Source organism: Argiope bruennichi, chromosome 3 (assembly GCF_947563725.1).
Source record: "Argiope bruennichi chromosome 3, qqArgBrue1.1, whole genome shotgun sequence".
Classification (NCBI taxonomy): Eukaryota; Metazoa; Arthropoda; class Arachnida; order Araneae; family Araneidae; genus Argiope; species Argiope bruennichi.
In genome coordinates this window covers 53219076-53236147 of record NC_079153.1, presented here as the reverse complement: position 1 = coordinate 53236147, position 17072 = coordinate 53219076, and the positions used below count along the sequence as shown (strand labels likewise).

General features: G+C 30.8%; 1 protein-coding gene across 1 annotated transcript in view; it reads left to right on the top strand.

Moving 5' to 3' along the window:
* Window positions 1-17072, top strand: part of LOC129963156 (tetraspanin-18-like) — a 50940-nt gene that overhangs the window by 27123 nt on the left and 6745 nt on the right. The window contains exons 2-5 of the mRNA XM_056077270.1: window positions 7481-7564; window positions 8946-8994; window positions 14240-14292; window positions 14919-14993. Coding sequence (XP_055933245.1) covers window positions 7481-7564; window positions 8946-8994; window positions 14240-14292; window positions 14919-14993 — 261 coding nt within the window. The remainder of the gene's footprint in view (window positions 1-7480; window positions 7565-8945; window positions 8995-14239; window positions 14293-14918; window positions 14994-17072) is intronic.

Below are 17072 nucleotides of genomic sequence, written 5' to 3'. Positions count from 1 at the left end.
TATATTTGGTATACTGATAAGAATGTGCTTCAATATTTGTTTTTAGTTGAATGTATTATAACTTTATTATTCCCCTTTTTTTTACTCGATATATTTCATAAATTATTATTAAATTTATTTTAAAATCTTGTAATCAAGTTTTTTTATTCTTCAAATTTACAGCCAGATAGTGCTTTTCGAAACTGCATAAAAACTAAGCGATTAAATGGCATTTAAATTCTGAGAATAATAAAATATTGGATATTCACCAGGAGCACGTAACTGCAGAATTTCAGAATTTTGCACGTCAGAAATGTAGTGATAAATCAATTTCGTTATTCCGTCTTTATGGACATGAAATGTATCAAGTTAAATAAGATTATGTAAAAATGAATTTTTATCTAGAACTTGTCTTAATCGTATTAACAGAAGATTCACTATACTCAAGGCGGCATTTAATAAAGAAAGTCAACTCGATTGACTCTGTTATGGTGTTTTGAACAATGAATAATTTGTTATCCGTATTTCCGGTTAAATATTTGGAATTTTTCTGGCGAATTTTCTTCAGATCGCTGGACAGCTTCGAGTCAAAACTTGCGGGTTACTTTTGCGTTTGGTGAAATATTGAATAAGTAATAAGTAAGCGATTTCATGCCCACTTAAACTTTTCTTGGGCCACGCAGTGTGGTCATTTTTTTCATCTTTAGAAACGCAACGCTTAAAGATTTATTACGGAAAGACTTTGTCTTTTAGTGTTGTTTTATTACTGTCTTGATTTTTTTAATTCACTTCTGAAAAATGGAATTTAAAAAATACTACGCGATGAAAGTTATGCTAGTTAAAAGTAGTGCGTCACAAGTCCGATGTTTCAGACTAGATTCGTAATCTTTATTTTATTTTTAAAATTTGCTCTTAATTATATAGCAATGATAACGTGCACACACAGTAAAGCGTAACACGCATGTCCATAAATGCAGCTTCTAAAACAATGAAATTTATTATTGTTAAATGCACTTAAAAATCTTTTTTTAAAGTTATTAAAAATAGAGGAAAAAAAATAGTGGACATAAAAAAGATAGCTTTTAAAAGTTAATTTTTAAATTTTAAAATGGGGTACAATTATTTTTTGTACGATGCTATGCTTCGAAATTATCGAGTAAAAACATGAAAATAATAATTTTTATTTAAGATTTTGAAACTTCCTTTCTTATTAAGCCCTTATTCCAAAGGAAGTAAATCTTGATGCACTATTTTTTTTATCAAGCGGGTCGTAATTTTTGAATAGTATTTCGACCTTTAAAACATTATGTTAAATGAAATGGCTGTATTTTATGGATGGTATTGAGCTTTTTATGATAGTTGAAACTCCAAACGCTCATATATATTAAAATATGTAATTAAATAAAACATTAACTAATGATAATATAATTTTAATTCGGATTATGTTCTGTAGAACTTTTGTTAACTAGTATTGATAAATGCGACGAAAGCTTATATTATCAAAAGTTTTTTACAAACCCTTCTGAATAAAATTAAATTCAAAAAAAATTTTAATTATCTGTTTGTATAAATTTATACTTTTTGATTCACTGTGTAAACCTTATTTTGATTATTTAAATTGAAAAGAATCTTGATGTCATTCATGTCCAGATAGCAACGTCTCACTGGTAAAATGCAATTTAATTTAAATTGAGCAAACGCCTAGGTGTTTTAAGGGGTGAAATTCAGTAGAATTAAATTACAAGGACACTTTATGATCAAACGATATTATTTATTACACACAAAAAAAGGAGACAAATTCTATTGAGGAAATAAATATATTCAAAAATACAAGTATTTAGGATAGGATTCGATTACATTATATGGTTAATAAGAAATTGAGCCAACTACTCCAACAAAAGTATCTGATAAATTTTACAAAGTATCGCGATAGCATATAATGTAATTTCACTCTCTTTACAAGAGCAGAAAAGAATAGTGGGGAAAAGTTGCTGCCATTATGGTAAATTCTCACCAACAACAGAGAAGGGAGGGGAGGGGGGGGTAGCTTTTACTTCTACGAAAGGGTATTAAAGAATCTGCACCGTTTTCTATATGCATCAACAGTTTTAATTTAACTTCTTCATAGGCGCACGGAAAGAACTGGAAATGGAATCTGTAGTGCCATTTATCAGACGCCTTGACTCTGCCTTATAAATTTTCGAAATTTATTGAGGTGAAATTCTGCATTCCTTTTGTTTATTCTGAATGTAAGTGGGGGTGAGTAGATATTGAACGATAAAACATTATAATTTTGGTAATCATAGCAGTATGTACTATTCGGGAATATCAATAAATCCAGTAGCTTTCTACAAAATCCACATAGAACAATTAGTAACATTTCAGTTCATTTCTTCAACATTGTTCTGAGTTGTCGTGTTATTGAAATTTGCATCTTTTTGTAAAAATATTTTAACTGATGAAATCAATGCCGGATTTACATTTGATGTGACTGAAAACTATTTGAAATATGTGCAAATCCGTTTCAGCAATATATTTAATTTAATAAAGAAACATACTGCTCAGATGACTCCACTTACAGAGTGCATGAGCCCAAAACACACAAAGAATCCGAGCTTCCAAGCACACTTAAAAAAAAGTAACACCAGAATACATTTAGACACTTGTTTATATATAATAAGACGTTTCCTCGGATAATTTTTTGGAATCACATGAGATGTCTTAAACTATGTGTAACTTATATGTAAATATATCTCTGAATGAAACATATGTAAAACATTTTGCTTTGAAACAGCCAATAGATGGACACAAAAGCTTTAGTTTTTTTCTATTACTACAAAATAATTCATACATAAATTATATAAAATTTCATGAAAATTCGTGCTCAAATTTTTAAACATATTAAAATATTTACTCAAATTTACGAGAAATGAGGTTTCCTCTCTTATATGAAACAGTAAGAAAATGAAGTGTTTAATTAAACGAGTAAGAATAAGATTCAAAAATACCATAAGGCTGATGATTGAATTGCGATGACGTTTCAAAATCGCATTTCAATTTAAAAATTTATTAACAGTGATATATTTAAATTAATAAATATTGGTTTTATTGATTTAACTATGTTTCAAATCTGTCCATTCTTTGATTTATATGCCTGTAGTGATTGGATTTTGAAGCGTTAAGAAAATAAACGTTCATAGATGGCGCTAGGCAACTAGCGCGAGTGTAATTCAAAGAGTGATGTCATTCGAATGTTGGCTCTTGGTGGAGAAGGAGTTACTGAGCAGAGCAACTCGAACGAATCTGAAATAAATCTGTTAAGTTTTCTATTTGCCTAATTTTTTTCAAAGCACTCACGAACCACCCACGACAATGCCTTTGTACCTAGAATCGTGAGAATCTACTCAGTATTAACACTCCACCTCCATAGTAGTTTTTAGAGTACATATAGCCACATTTTACTCAAAAACGCTTTGAGCTAGACAGATAAAATTTGGTATACGGTCTTTATACAATATTTATAGATTTTTATCAAAAGTCTGTCCGGCTGTTCAAATATAAGTTAATATAACTACAAAACAAAGAGAGCTAAATGGATTAAATTCGGCATACACGTTTAGCATCTATCAAATTTTGAGCCAAAACCAATGACAGGTTGACCGTTGCGTTTTTGGATTATCGCACTTTCAGAAATATATAAACGCGATAGTTAAAAAGCGCAATGACTTAAATATATCAAATTTGGTATGGGATTTTTATGACTACAAGAGTCATTTTTTAACAAATCTTTGTTTCAATCGATTGCGAAAAATGCATTTAATATACTGATTCGATTTTTGAGTATTAGTAACTGCATGCCAGGGCTTAATCGCCAAAGATGGCACGATAGATTCAGCAAAAATGCCAAGTTCACGCCAAAGGTTAATATTTCGTAACTACTTTGCGCCATTATCATGTAAGGCGTTCCCTGGTATAACATTTTTATTAAAGAGTGTGCCAGAAAGTTTTCGGGAGACGACTCTTGCTGGTTTGTTTTACTTTTTTTTATCATATGCGTGAAAGTAAGAAATACTTTTGCGCCATAACGCAATCAATTACTAATTTCATTAAATTTATTTTATTTATTAAACTAAATGAATTTCTTTTATGCAATTAATCTCTATTCAAGAAATATTTTGACATATCCTTATTAGAAAAAAAATGATCCTTTAAAAGATTAAGAAATTACCACACTAATTGTCAGAATTTTATAACACTTGCTCAATGATTGATGAACGAACAAATTCTTACTTCAAAATAAATGTACATAATTAGATTATTTTGACTTGCAACTACGTTCCTGATCTGATTAATTCAAAATTATTTCACTTAAACATTAATCTGAAATTGAAAATACTGAAAAGCGTGGCATCAGCTGCACTCAACCATGAAAGACAGATATAGGATTTTCTTTTTTTATATCCATACTGAAGAAGCATTGAATTGTGGATTTGATTAGCAATGCCTTCTAGCTCCGTTTACGGCTGCTACACTGCAAGGCAAAGATTCGATAAGATAAAAGAAGTTCTGGTTTGATATGGATTGTCAAACATATTTTATCAGATGCAAATAATTTGTGGATGTAACTCATGTTAATTCATTCGGTCCAGCAAGTTTTAGGATTTTTCCGTCAACTTAGGTCTCGTGTCTCATGTATATTAATCTTTCTCAAATTTATTTGGTTTACTTACTGAAGAAAATGTAAAAATGCACGGAATTATTTTATTGATTCAGATATATCTGCATCTTCTTCGCCAAAATTTACTACTTTTCTACAAGATACTTTTTTATAAAAAAAATTAACATGCACTTATGAGTCAGTGTTCTCGAGAAGATTAAATTGAATTCGTTTATTGAGTTTCAAATGTTATTTAATCCCTTAACGTTTGCATTTAATTAACCCTCTTGTTACCTAACACTTCCTATTTAGAAATTTATTACTCATTTCGATAAGAATGTAAATAACCTTTGAGAAACTAAAAAGTCTACGACCTCTCGTTAGTTATGCATCGTATATCTCGGCCAGAACAGCTAACATCAACATTAAGGAACTTGAAAACACTTTAAAAGAAAACAACTCGCCAGAATATACCATGATTTTTTTTAAAAAAAGCCCAGCTTGTTTTGAAAGATTTCTTGTTCGCTACTTTAAATGATTTCCATAAAAAAGACTGTCAAAAAAGTTCGTCTATAAACGGGATAAAAATGGCTATTAAATCCATAGGAGACTAGAAATATCCGAGACCAATAATTCCAAGAATAAAAGATCCAGAAGTATTATCAGTATCTAGCATTCTAGAAGTATTATCAGTATCTAGCATTCTAGAAGTATTATCAGTATCTAGCATTCCAGAAGTATTATCAGTATCTAGCATTCCAGAAGTATTATCAATATCTAGCATTTTCATGACCAAATGCCCCACTTTGCGAATATAACTATTGAGTGAAGTAAATGCCATGCAAACCAGCAAGTGTAGTCCCCCTGAAACTTCCTTGCATATTCTCTAATAAATAGACTCGTACATTATTAACCGCATACATTAGCGAGCAATAATTATGAAAGAACCTATTAACGTTCAATCTCTGGGGATTTTTAGTGATTAAGTGCTGGTATACGCTTAATGCACAAGCACTAGAACACCGATTGGGTGTTTTAACCGACTTTCTTCCGATCGATTAAAAGCAAAATTTGATATAACTAAAATTGTACTTACAAAATCATATACCAAATTGCATGTAAGTTATAGGCTTGCGAATGTACAGACCGACAGACGGTCAACCCCTCGATTGATTTGTTTAAAAATTTGATGAGTATCTACACTTTTAATTTTAAATCTGTATATCAAATTTCATTCACTAGTTCTCTTCGTTTGTAGTTATTGCATTAACTTATGTCCAGGCAGCCGGGTTGTCTTCCTCTGAATGGGTTTCGTACAAAATTTGATAGAAATATGCAAATTGGAAGTAGAGCCTATTTACCAAATTTCATCTGTCTGGCTCAAAGCGTTTTTTGAGTTATCGTGTTCATAGAAGACAGACATAGTTCCAAAAATGTCGTCAAAATATCAAATTCGAATTTGTCAATACTTTCTCTTTGTCGTGTCCGATAAGATAAAAAGAGCAGACTGCGTTTGAATAAACTTCCTTCATTTTATCTTTTCCTGTTTTTTTTCTTATAATTTAAAGAAAATGCTACAAAATTTTTTGATGTATTTTTTAAAAAACTAATGGGTAATCTTGGAATATTAGTCTTCAATTGTATTATTAAATAGCTGATTTTGCAATCTCATCTTTTCTTCGCTAACACTAATGTCCTAGTTGAAGTCCAAAAGTTCTTCGTCAACCCACCATTCACTGGTGTCATTACTAAAAAGTATCTAAGTGATTCATTGTTTCTTTGACACAGATTAAATATTCTGTTTATTCGTTGAACGATTCAGACATGGCATTGTTTGTAAAAGAGTTGGCAGTCGTGCACGAATGAATCGATGATTCGAATAAAATAAAGTTGAGTGGGTTTATCATTAGAATTGATTATGTAAATAATTTCAGCTCTGATTACATAAAACACTGATTATGCATGTTGTTTCTCCACCTGTTCCGAAATGTATAACTAGTAGTTTGACATATTATGAATCGCTCCAAATTTTTGATCGTTTTTGGCATTTATAAGCTTCTGGTATACGAGAAAATGTTGTAATCATCAAAGAATTCAAACTCGAGATTTCTACAAATCTCCACGTTTCAGACTTCTATGAGTTCGAAAAACACAATTTTGACATTATGTCTGTTTGTGACAAAGATAACTCACAAATATTTTGAACTAGGCGGATGAAATTTGGCCTCTGGTCTTCACATCACATTTTTAGATTCCTATCAAATTTTGAGCATAATCTATTCATAGAAAATCGATACGTTTCGAAAATCATAAGTCTAAGCCCAAAATTAAAAAATATATATTTCCATTATTAATACAACAAATGGCTTCATGTTTTGATTTCTTTAATTAGGAAATATAATTTTTTTTGTATAAATGTCATTTTCTTTTACGCTTTCTTTCTTATTTTTAATAGCACTCTTTTATTTTTCTGTATATTCATATTTCTGTAGAGTGCATACCTTTTAAATAAAAGCCTTATCATGATCTTCTTTTCATGCCATGTCTAAAGTGCATTTGCCATTCTACAGAATGTGTAGGCATTGCATAAAATACTTAGGAAAAGTATATAATATATTCAAACAATTTTCATAATTCATATTTTACTTAAAAATTGCCTGAACGGTCTATAGAGTGCTTGTATTTCATACATTGCTGGTAATGTATATATATATATATACATATTATATTATATATATAAAATAATATAATATAATATAGTAGCATTCATTGTACATATGCAAATATTTGTTTATTATCGTTAGCTTGCTTTTGATATTTATTTATTATATTTTTCTTTCGTAGCTCCTGGGCGGCATCGTCTTGGGGACCATGATGTGGGTTTTAGCCACTACTCCTACGGTGAAAAGTTTTTTCACCGGCACTTTAGTAAGTCATTCTTTATATTAACTTGTTGCCTAGTACGCATTCCTTTCCCGTGTTTTGCCACCCCCCACCCCCAAATATTGATTTTTTTTCAAAGATGATTGATCATGGGAAAAAAATCGATAATCCCCACTCTGATCAAGCAAATAATAAAATGCAGTACGGACAATCACTTGCTGTCTTTTTTTTTTCATCCGAAATTAAATTGATCGATAATTTTTTTGGTGAGAATATTTTTGTGAGAGTACAAATTTTAAAATAAGTTTTTGTATTCTGTCAGCAAGCAGGCAAGCTACTAAAAGTGGTAAAGAAAAAAAAATGAGTTGTCGTATTCTTATTTTAAAACAGTAGAAAAATTGAACTCGTATATGTGCAACGTATATTAGATACTGGTGATATACGGTGAAATACGATAGTACGGTTGAAGTTACAATGATGTAAGTTACTGTTTTTCAAAGCACATTTTCTTAGATAAGCATTTGAAGCCAAAGATAGTTAAAAATTTGTTAAAAGAATTTTTAATCATATAATTCGAAGGAACCTGAATCTGGATTTAACATAGAGGTTGGATCGATTGAAATTTGTACATTCAATAGTTATAATTTTCAGCAGCATTTTTGTTGTTATTCTTTAAAAAAAAAGAGATTTATGTTGTAATTTTAACCCGGCCAAATTGATATGCACGGTTTTTACCTGTTGCTTTGTTTAAAATCTTAAACCAACTAGAACACACTGTCATTTTTCTTTGAACTTAGTCACTTTTTAGTTGTTAAACGAGGCGAAATGGAGAACATATTATATTTGGTGTGGCTACAAAAAATATTTTAAAATTAAATTTAATTTGTTCTATTTTTTATATTTTTTTCTGGGAATGTGAATTTATTACACGAATCATGCTTTACATTTTAAGTTCCGCTCTAATTTTTAAATTATTGTGTTTGTTTTTCTTTTATATAATTCATCTATAGATTTGTGACCTTGACCATCTATAGATTTGCTATTATAACTTCTGATCATAAAATAATACACTGGCAGTCTTATTAATCACCCGCGTAACTGTATGTATCATCTGCACGTTTTTACTCTATATCTATAACTGCATTTCTGTCTGCAGCATACAGGATGGATTTCAAAATTAAATTGGCGTGACTTATTTTATGTATATCGCATTAAATTCTATTGCTATGCCTCTTCTGAAATATAAACAGAAACAGATACAAGACGAGTTTTATTAGTGAATAAATATTTCAACCTGACACCTTTCGTATATTTCAAAGAAATAAAATGTATTAGAAAACGAATTTTCAATATTTCTTGCTGAATGAATCGTATACAATACTATTGTTGGTGCTTTTTTCAAATACTATTTCTCATTCTTTTGCAGATATTCACTTATATTGTATTATCTGTTGGTTCGCTCTTATTCATAAATGGTACGTTTTTCGATTTATTTTCATATCTGAATATAATATAGATCTTAATATAAATCATTCACTGAAATGCTTTTTTTCATATGTTTTATAATTTTTTATGCATAAAATGTCCTTTTACAGTTTTACATTAAATATTAATCTATCAAATAGAATAAATCTTTATTATTACTGTATGCGCCTTTTTTGTTTTTGTTTTATCTTTCAATTAAATTTTATTTTTTATTAAGTATAGAAAATTATGGCTATATCGGTGATTAATTTTTTAAAAACTTTTCAATTAATAATTAAAGTGCAGTGATTTTAACTGACACGCATTTCGAATTTTTTTGTTTGTACACGTTATAACTTGTTCTCTTGTTAAATCGGACTTCTGATTCTTTATATAATCTTTGAGATATTTTGAAATTTTATTAAGTATTTTTATTCCTTTCATGAAGAATTTTACATTAAGACAATTATCTAATTTTGAATTGTTGATTGAAAATTTCATTTTACTATTATGAGCCAATATAATACTGTTAATGCTACTGCTACAAAATATATCTGCGTCTGCAGGAATCCAGGTTCAACATTGATTTTTTTTTCAGTCTAATTACATATTATAATTCGTATTAAATGGACACTTAATGGTAAAGCATTCATTATTTAGCATTAAGCATTCATTCATTCATTCAATATACAGGATGATTCAGAAGGTCTTCGACAAACTGCAAGTTAAAATGAAACATGTACAGACGAATGTGTTATATGTGGTCACGTACACAGCTAGTTTCACTATGAAGTGAAACAATAGTGACTGATTTTTTTAATGACCGTAACCACATTTTCATAGGACTTTGTAGTTATTCAATTGGCAACTTTAGCTCATTGAAATGACATGTTGTAATTCGCACTACAATATATCATCAATGTCCAGCAGCTTAGGTTACATCTATTATTTGGACAGGTAATGGAGGAAAACGTTTACTTGCTCTACACATTCTGTCAGCGAAGTTTTTTTCTGAGAAACGTTCATGTGGCGTGGAAGTTTCAAGCAGGAAGTTCATCCTCGACATCTGATTTCGATTCACATTTCCGAGGTTGAAGATAGTCCCCAAAATATCCTTCATCTTTGTTTAATTTGCGACGCTAATCTAGCAAAACTACTCCAAAGTTAGACCACGGCAGGCATTCGCCGTAATATGATACAATATTGACACATCATAATGTCTACTATTCGTTTCAATATCCTGAGACGACCACTTTTCGACGTTTCTATCTCACTAAGGGGTGAGACGAGAAAGCACGTGTGTATTTCTGTTATCTACTTTATAATTAAATGAAAACATCTCTTCCTTTCATCTTTCCTCTCACCTCTATTTTGTTGAATTAAACCCATCCTAACGTATATTCAAAAGCTCGGAGGGTTTTAGAATCCGTTGGCAAACAATACATTTAGGTGTGCAAGATCAAAATGGTATCATTCATTTCATTATTGCACTATTTCAACGACTCTTGCAGCACTTTATCCCTATGTAAAAGTAATTCATTTGTATTTACCTAACTTTCCTTTAAACTTTCTCTAAAAAATTTAAAAAAAACTCTCTATATATAATATATTAAAAATGGAAATGATTGAAAAGTAATAGAAATAGCAGAACATTTTATATGAAGAAAAGAATAAAAGAAATTCTGGCTTATAAAAATTTATAATAACGAAAATTTTATTTTTTAAACAGGAAATACAGAATTTGGAAAAAATGAATGATTATTGATTACATTTGATATTCATTAACTGAATGAAATCTTGAAGTAATTTCAATTAGCTAATGGCCAAAAAAATTATTAAATGAATGTGTATAACATATTAATCAACTTTGTATCCAAATTAATGGCCCATCAAAATTCATATTAGCATATCATAATATGTTTATTGCGTTATTGCAACAGCAAGAAATTCCAGAGAGCTAAATGACGCTACAATAGTTCTTCAAAACTCTATTATTAATGCCTGCAACAAAACCTTTAAGATCAAAAAACAGCTTTTGTTAACGAAACCAAACTGGTGGACAGAAAAATTGGAAATTCATAAAAAGAAAGTAAGAGCACTAAGAAAGAGAGCACAGAGGGCACCAGAAATTGAAAAGCAGTGGAGATACCAGATCTTCAAGAAAGAAAAAACAGAGTACAAAAAACATATTAAAAAAGCAAAAAACACGGGCTGGAGAAATTTCTGCAGTTCAGCCTCCAACCCATATGGAAAGCATTACAAAGCCGCCTTCCGGAAATCTGTTTTCCCATCTCAAATTCCATACCTGATGAACAGTGACCCAAAAGGAAGTCTGAAGGAAGCAGCGCAAACCATCTTGGACCAGATTTTCCCATCTCCTGCTATTTCAACTAACTATAATTTAAACACTTCAACGCAGCCACTTGACCCTCCATTTTCCCTCCAAGAAATTTCAATGATTATAGACAACCTTCCGTCAGGTAAAGCTCCCGGTATTGATGGAATTGACAACCTCCTTCTTAAAATTATACACAAGCGCTTTCATAATATCTTCCCAACTCTCTTTAATAAGTGCCTAGAATTGAGTTGCTTCCCAGATTCCCTGAAAATAGGAAATATTATTTTATTCCAAAAACAAGGAAAAGATCAGAGACTGGCATCTTCATATCGACCCATTTCTCTCCTGCCAACAATCGGGAAGGTGCTAGAGAAATTAATGACCCAAAGGTTAACTTATCATCTTGAGACCACTAATAGCCTCAGCGAGCGTCAACATGGGTTTAGGGAAGGTAAATCAGTAGACACAGCCATCCATGAGCTGATAAACAAAATTCAAGCTGCAAGAAGAGAGGGCAAGCATGTCTTAGTGCTCTCTATAGATATAAAAGGAGCCTTTGACAACTTGCAACACAAAGAAATTCTCAAAAGTCTGGATGAAAGTCCCTGTCCTTTAAACATCAATCGCCTCTTTCACAGTCTTCTCCAAAACAGGAAAGTGACCCTAATGACTCCAGAAGGTAGGGCCATGAAAGATCAGAAACAAGGCTGCCCTCAAGGATCATGCAGTGGTCCCGCTCTCTGGAATCTCGTAGCCAACGAAATTCTCAAGCAGGTCTGGCCAGAAAATGTACACATCCAAGCCTTTGCAGATGATTTTGTACTGGTTATCGAAGCGGACACAAAAAATAGCCTGGAAAGAGAAACTGAACTTGCAATAGCCAAATTTAACTCCTGGTGCTCAAATAATAAGCTTTCCATCTCCACGGAAAAAACAACCCATATTTTATTCAGCAAAATGGCGAGAGGCCCCAGAATCATGTGGAATGGAGACATCATTAAGAGAAATAAATCTATTAAATATCTAGGAGTCCACATTGATGACCAATTAAACTGGCTAGAACACATAGGAAAACAAGGAGAAAAGGCCATTAAAATGCACCAAAACCTCAAAAGAATCGCTGGAAGCACATGGGGAATCTCTCAGAAACACAAAAGAGTTCTTTACAAGACAGTAGTTGAGAGAATGCTCGCCCATGGTTCATCAGCGTGGTGTCTAAACCCAACATATAGAATGAAGAGGAAGCTCTCCACCATTCAGAGACCATTTCTTCTCTATATTTCAGGTGCTTACCGTACAACTCCAACAGCAGCGCTACAAACCATTCTCGGCATTCCACCCCTGCACCTGCAATTACAGTTTGAAGCCAGACTAACGACAATATATCGCCTAAGAATCCCTCTTCCTCATAATATAACAGAGATACAACCAGAAGATCTAGAGAAGAAAGCATCTGGTTGGTCTACTCACCCTTCACAGCATCTCAATCCCAACCAAATTTCATTGGAAGATGAAGGAATAAATTTATCTCAAATAAATAATATCAATATCTTCACAGATGGCTCAAAAACAGAACATGGAGTTGGAGCTGCGTTTTGTGTTCTGTTCACTGATACCTGGTCCTACCACTGGTCTGCAAAATTGAATGAGAACAATACCGTTTTCCAAGCTGAACTCACTGCACTTCATGAAGCAGTAAAATATACATCCCAGTTTTCAAACAATAATACTTTTAAAATACATGTTGACAATAGAGCTAGTATCATGGCATTTTCAAATCCAAAGAGCACAAACCAAAAAGCAAGAGAAATTTTTGGTGTCCTGCTTTCAAAACCAACAATAAAAATTTCATGGGTTAAAGCACATGCGGGCAATATAGGCAACGAAAAAGCAGATCAACTGGCAAAGGACGCAACGCAAAATGGGCAATTTTATATGCAAACAAAGATACCAAAATCACATATAAAAGCCCTCCTCCGGAAAGACATGCTTGAGGAATGGCAAGGATATTGGAGCAATGGTGTCACAGGCAGAAAAATTTTTAATATCCTACCTTCAGTCAACCTTAATTCCACTAACTGGAACAGAGAGGAAATTATTTTCTTCTCAGAACACGGCCCTTTTCCTGCCTACCTCAAAAGGTTCAACCTGTCTGAGAGTGACCAGTGCAGTTGTGGTGGGATAGGCACCGCACTTCATTATGCTACGGAATGCATCCTTACAATCTCCTGGCATATGAAAAAACCATCACCAAGCCATGAACAGGAATGGCTGAAAAGAGTCGCCGGCAACTTCCTTTCCAGGCAAAAAATACACAGTATAATTAAATTTATAAGTGGAAATAGAGACCTATTCTCGCCTCCATAGCACTCAACATCAAGTCTCATACCAAAAAAAGACTAAGGGGAAAAACAAGCACTGCAGTCTCCTGTCACACATTTCAATCAAACAGAGATTGTCTACATTTCCATTTCTCAAATCATTTTCCATCTGATTTTTTTTAAACTGCATCTTGATCTACTATAACATAAAAAATGTGAACACAGATTATATGTATATTTTTACAAATTTTATCTCTCAATATGCATTATATTTCTAAGTTAATTACTACAAATTATAATTCTAAGTTGAAAAATTATGTAAACGGTCTCATCATAATATAATTTTTTATATAATTGTAAATTTTGTAAATAGTTATTTTTGTTTCGTTTTCCTACTGTAAATATTTTGTTAGTTAAATAAAATTCCCGTAACATGCCTACCAAACCGTTCAGTGACCAGAATGGTCACGGATACGGGGGTATGAGACGGCGTTCTGTTCTGTAGTTATCTTAATGCATCAGGTTTTTATGGTTTGAATTTTATATTTATTATAAGTTGACTCATGCATATTAATTAATAAAATTTGCTAATTTTAGGTATTCTTGGTTGGATTGGATCATACAAAAGGGGAACTTGCCTTATGAAATTTGTGAGTATAGATAACCATGCAGTTCTGTTTTTGTTTGTCAGTGAAAATTGTTTAAGGAGTTTGAAACTTGATTAATTTATGGTTTATCCCTTGTTTGAGATGTTTGAAATGATTATTTGCTATGAATGTGTGTAAAATGTATTGCTATTCTGTATATAACAGTCTTCAAATCCTTTTCTCTATTGTTTATTTATAAATGAGAAAATAGTAGTATTGTTTTTTATAAAACTGAAGCAAAAATTTTTTTTCATAAAAACTTTATTAAAATTCAAAATATGAAAAGTATTACATAGCGTATTAGGGACTCAGAATTATTTAGACATTTTGCTCCCTAAACTTGTATTGTAATGGGTTTTTACCTTTGTGGAAATGACCAAAAAATCTTTCATAATGATGTATTATATTAATTATTCATTCCTCTCCATTGTTATTTTTCTTTCACTTTTGTTTGTTATTCTAAAATGAAGTACATTAAAGTAATATTTTATTAAAATCCTATGTTTAGTTGATATTTTAGAAGAAACTAAATCTTTCATATGCTATTTTTAGTAGCTTTTACTATTATTTGTTATTTAAAAAAAGAATGAAAGTGTTGCAATGAATCTAAATTATTTTTCTTTTTTTAGTATCTGGTGCTTTCTGTCATCACAATATCAGCTGAAGTCGGTGGTATTGTTGCCCTAAACGTACTGAGAATGAAAGTAAGTTGAATGAATTAACTGTTTTTCATCTAAAAATTGTTTATATTGTTAATTTTTCCAAATGATTCTTTTACACTGTTTTTTTTTTTTCTTTTGAATATTGGAAATTTTGCTGACATTACTTTATTGGTTTATTCTATTGTATTCCTCAAACACACATAAATAGTGTACAATATTTTATGGTGTCAAATAATATTATGCAATTTCATTCAATTATGTAATGTTATATCATATCTAAAAACTTTGTAAAATATATTGTGATATCGTATAGTTTCGAACAGTTTTGCGCAATCTATATTAATACACAGTAAAGTATAATATTGTGCAATATCATATAATATTTTAAAATGTCATACAGTATTAGATAATATCGTAGAACATGTGAATAAAGGATGCAGTCGTGAATATAAAATTCTTCTGTTCCTAAATTATGAAATTACATTTCTTTTTATTACTGGATGTTATGTATAACGATTGCGACTGAGACTAATATATATATTACGATTTCTTTCATGTGAGATTAAAAATATTGTTCAGTACCACTAACGAAATTCGACCTCATCTATTGTAATAAATATTCATATTACGCCAGTAATGGTGAGCATAGTGGTGGTTTTATAATTAGATTTGGATTTGGGTCGTTGAGCTGAAGAGAGCACTGGCAGACCGATTTATTAACCTAATTCTCAAATTTATAAAAAGTAAATAAATTCTATGAATTATAAAATTTTGGAATAACAATGTGTATTCACGCTGCATTTTACCAAAATTTAACTAATAATAATTTTAAAGATAATTTCGTTATTTTAATTAATATTATATTGGAATATTATTTTTTAAATTTTATTTATTATTTTTTATTTTACTCGACTTGATCTGTAAAATAATTTCTCATGTCCTGTTAAATAGAATTTCATGATTTTCCTATAATCTGTCATAATAATTTTATTTTTTTAGTAAAGAAATCATTAAGTAATACTTATGGTTAATTTTTCTGTGCTATACATTTTAAATATAAAAAAATTATATATTTTCAGAATGTTAGTAAATTTTTTTAGTAAAGAAATCATTAAGTAATACTTATGGTTAATTTTTCTGTGCTATACATTTTAAATATAAAAAATTATATATTTTCAGAATATTAGTAAATTTTTTTAAAGTCATTGAAACAATCATTAATATTGATTAAGATAAAAATCTGAAACTAAATTGGCCAAGTATTAAAAGGAGAGACTCATAACACGGACTACTTGGCAGTAGTGACATATCAAGGGTACCAGGCACCGATGCATAATATGTCATTGCCTCCAGTTGTCATAGAAATACATAGAACACCTCAGAACATGGTATCTTTTTCGTCACTTCATAATATTTCATTTAAAGAAATTATATAAAATGCACTAATGTTTTGTCCTGATGGCATTCCATAAGACTTGTGCCTGTTGTATCCATACCCCTTTGCTTCTTGGTCATTATGCCACTACTGCTTTGGGTCACAGAATGCTTATATTTGCCACTGAGTGGCCATGGTTGCTGAGTTTTAGCTTCGGGAAAAGAAAGCGGGGGAGCTTGTGATCCATTTTTGTTAAATGCCCACCTTGTGCTCATCTTTGGTATATACCATTATGCTTTAAATGCTTGTTTTTTTCTGTTGGTGTCATATGAAGTTTGGATAGGAAATTGTCTTGGATATCATTCCCATCATCGTACCATGATTCAAAATTATAAGGGTTATATTAAAAGGTATCAGCTATGTAACTGAAAAATGAAATACTAAATTCACTGAACAAAATGGTATCATTGAACTTGTAAATTGATGGAACTGGAAATTGAGCAGCATTGTCGCATATATTTTTATCTCATTTTCAATTTTTAACAAATAATCATATAGAGCTTTATATTTCAATTGAAAATATACTAATATTTATAACTAATAAACGAATCATGCGTTTAATCTAGTTGAAACATGTTTTACACTCAAACGTCTGTAATATTTTTTATTAAACTTGGACAATAAATTACTTTGATATGAAAAAGTTGATTGAATTGTAAGTGTAAAATTTGTTTTATTTTGCTAGT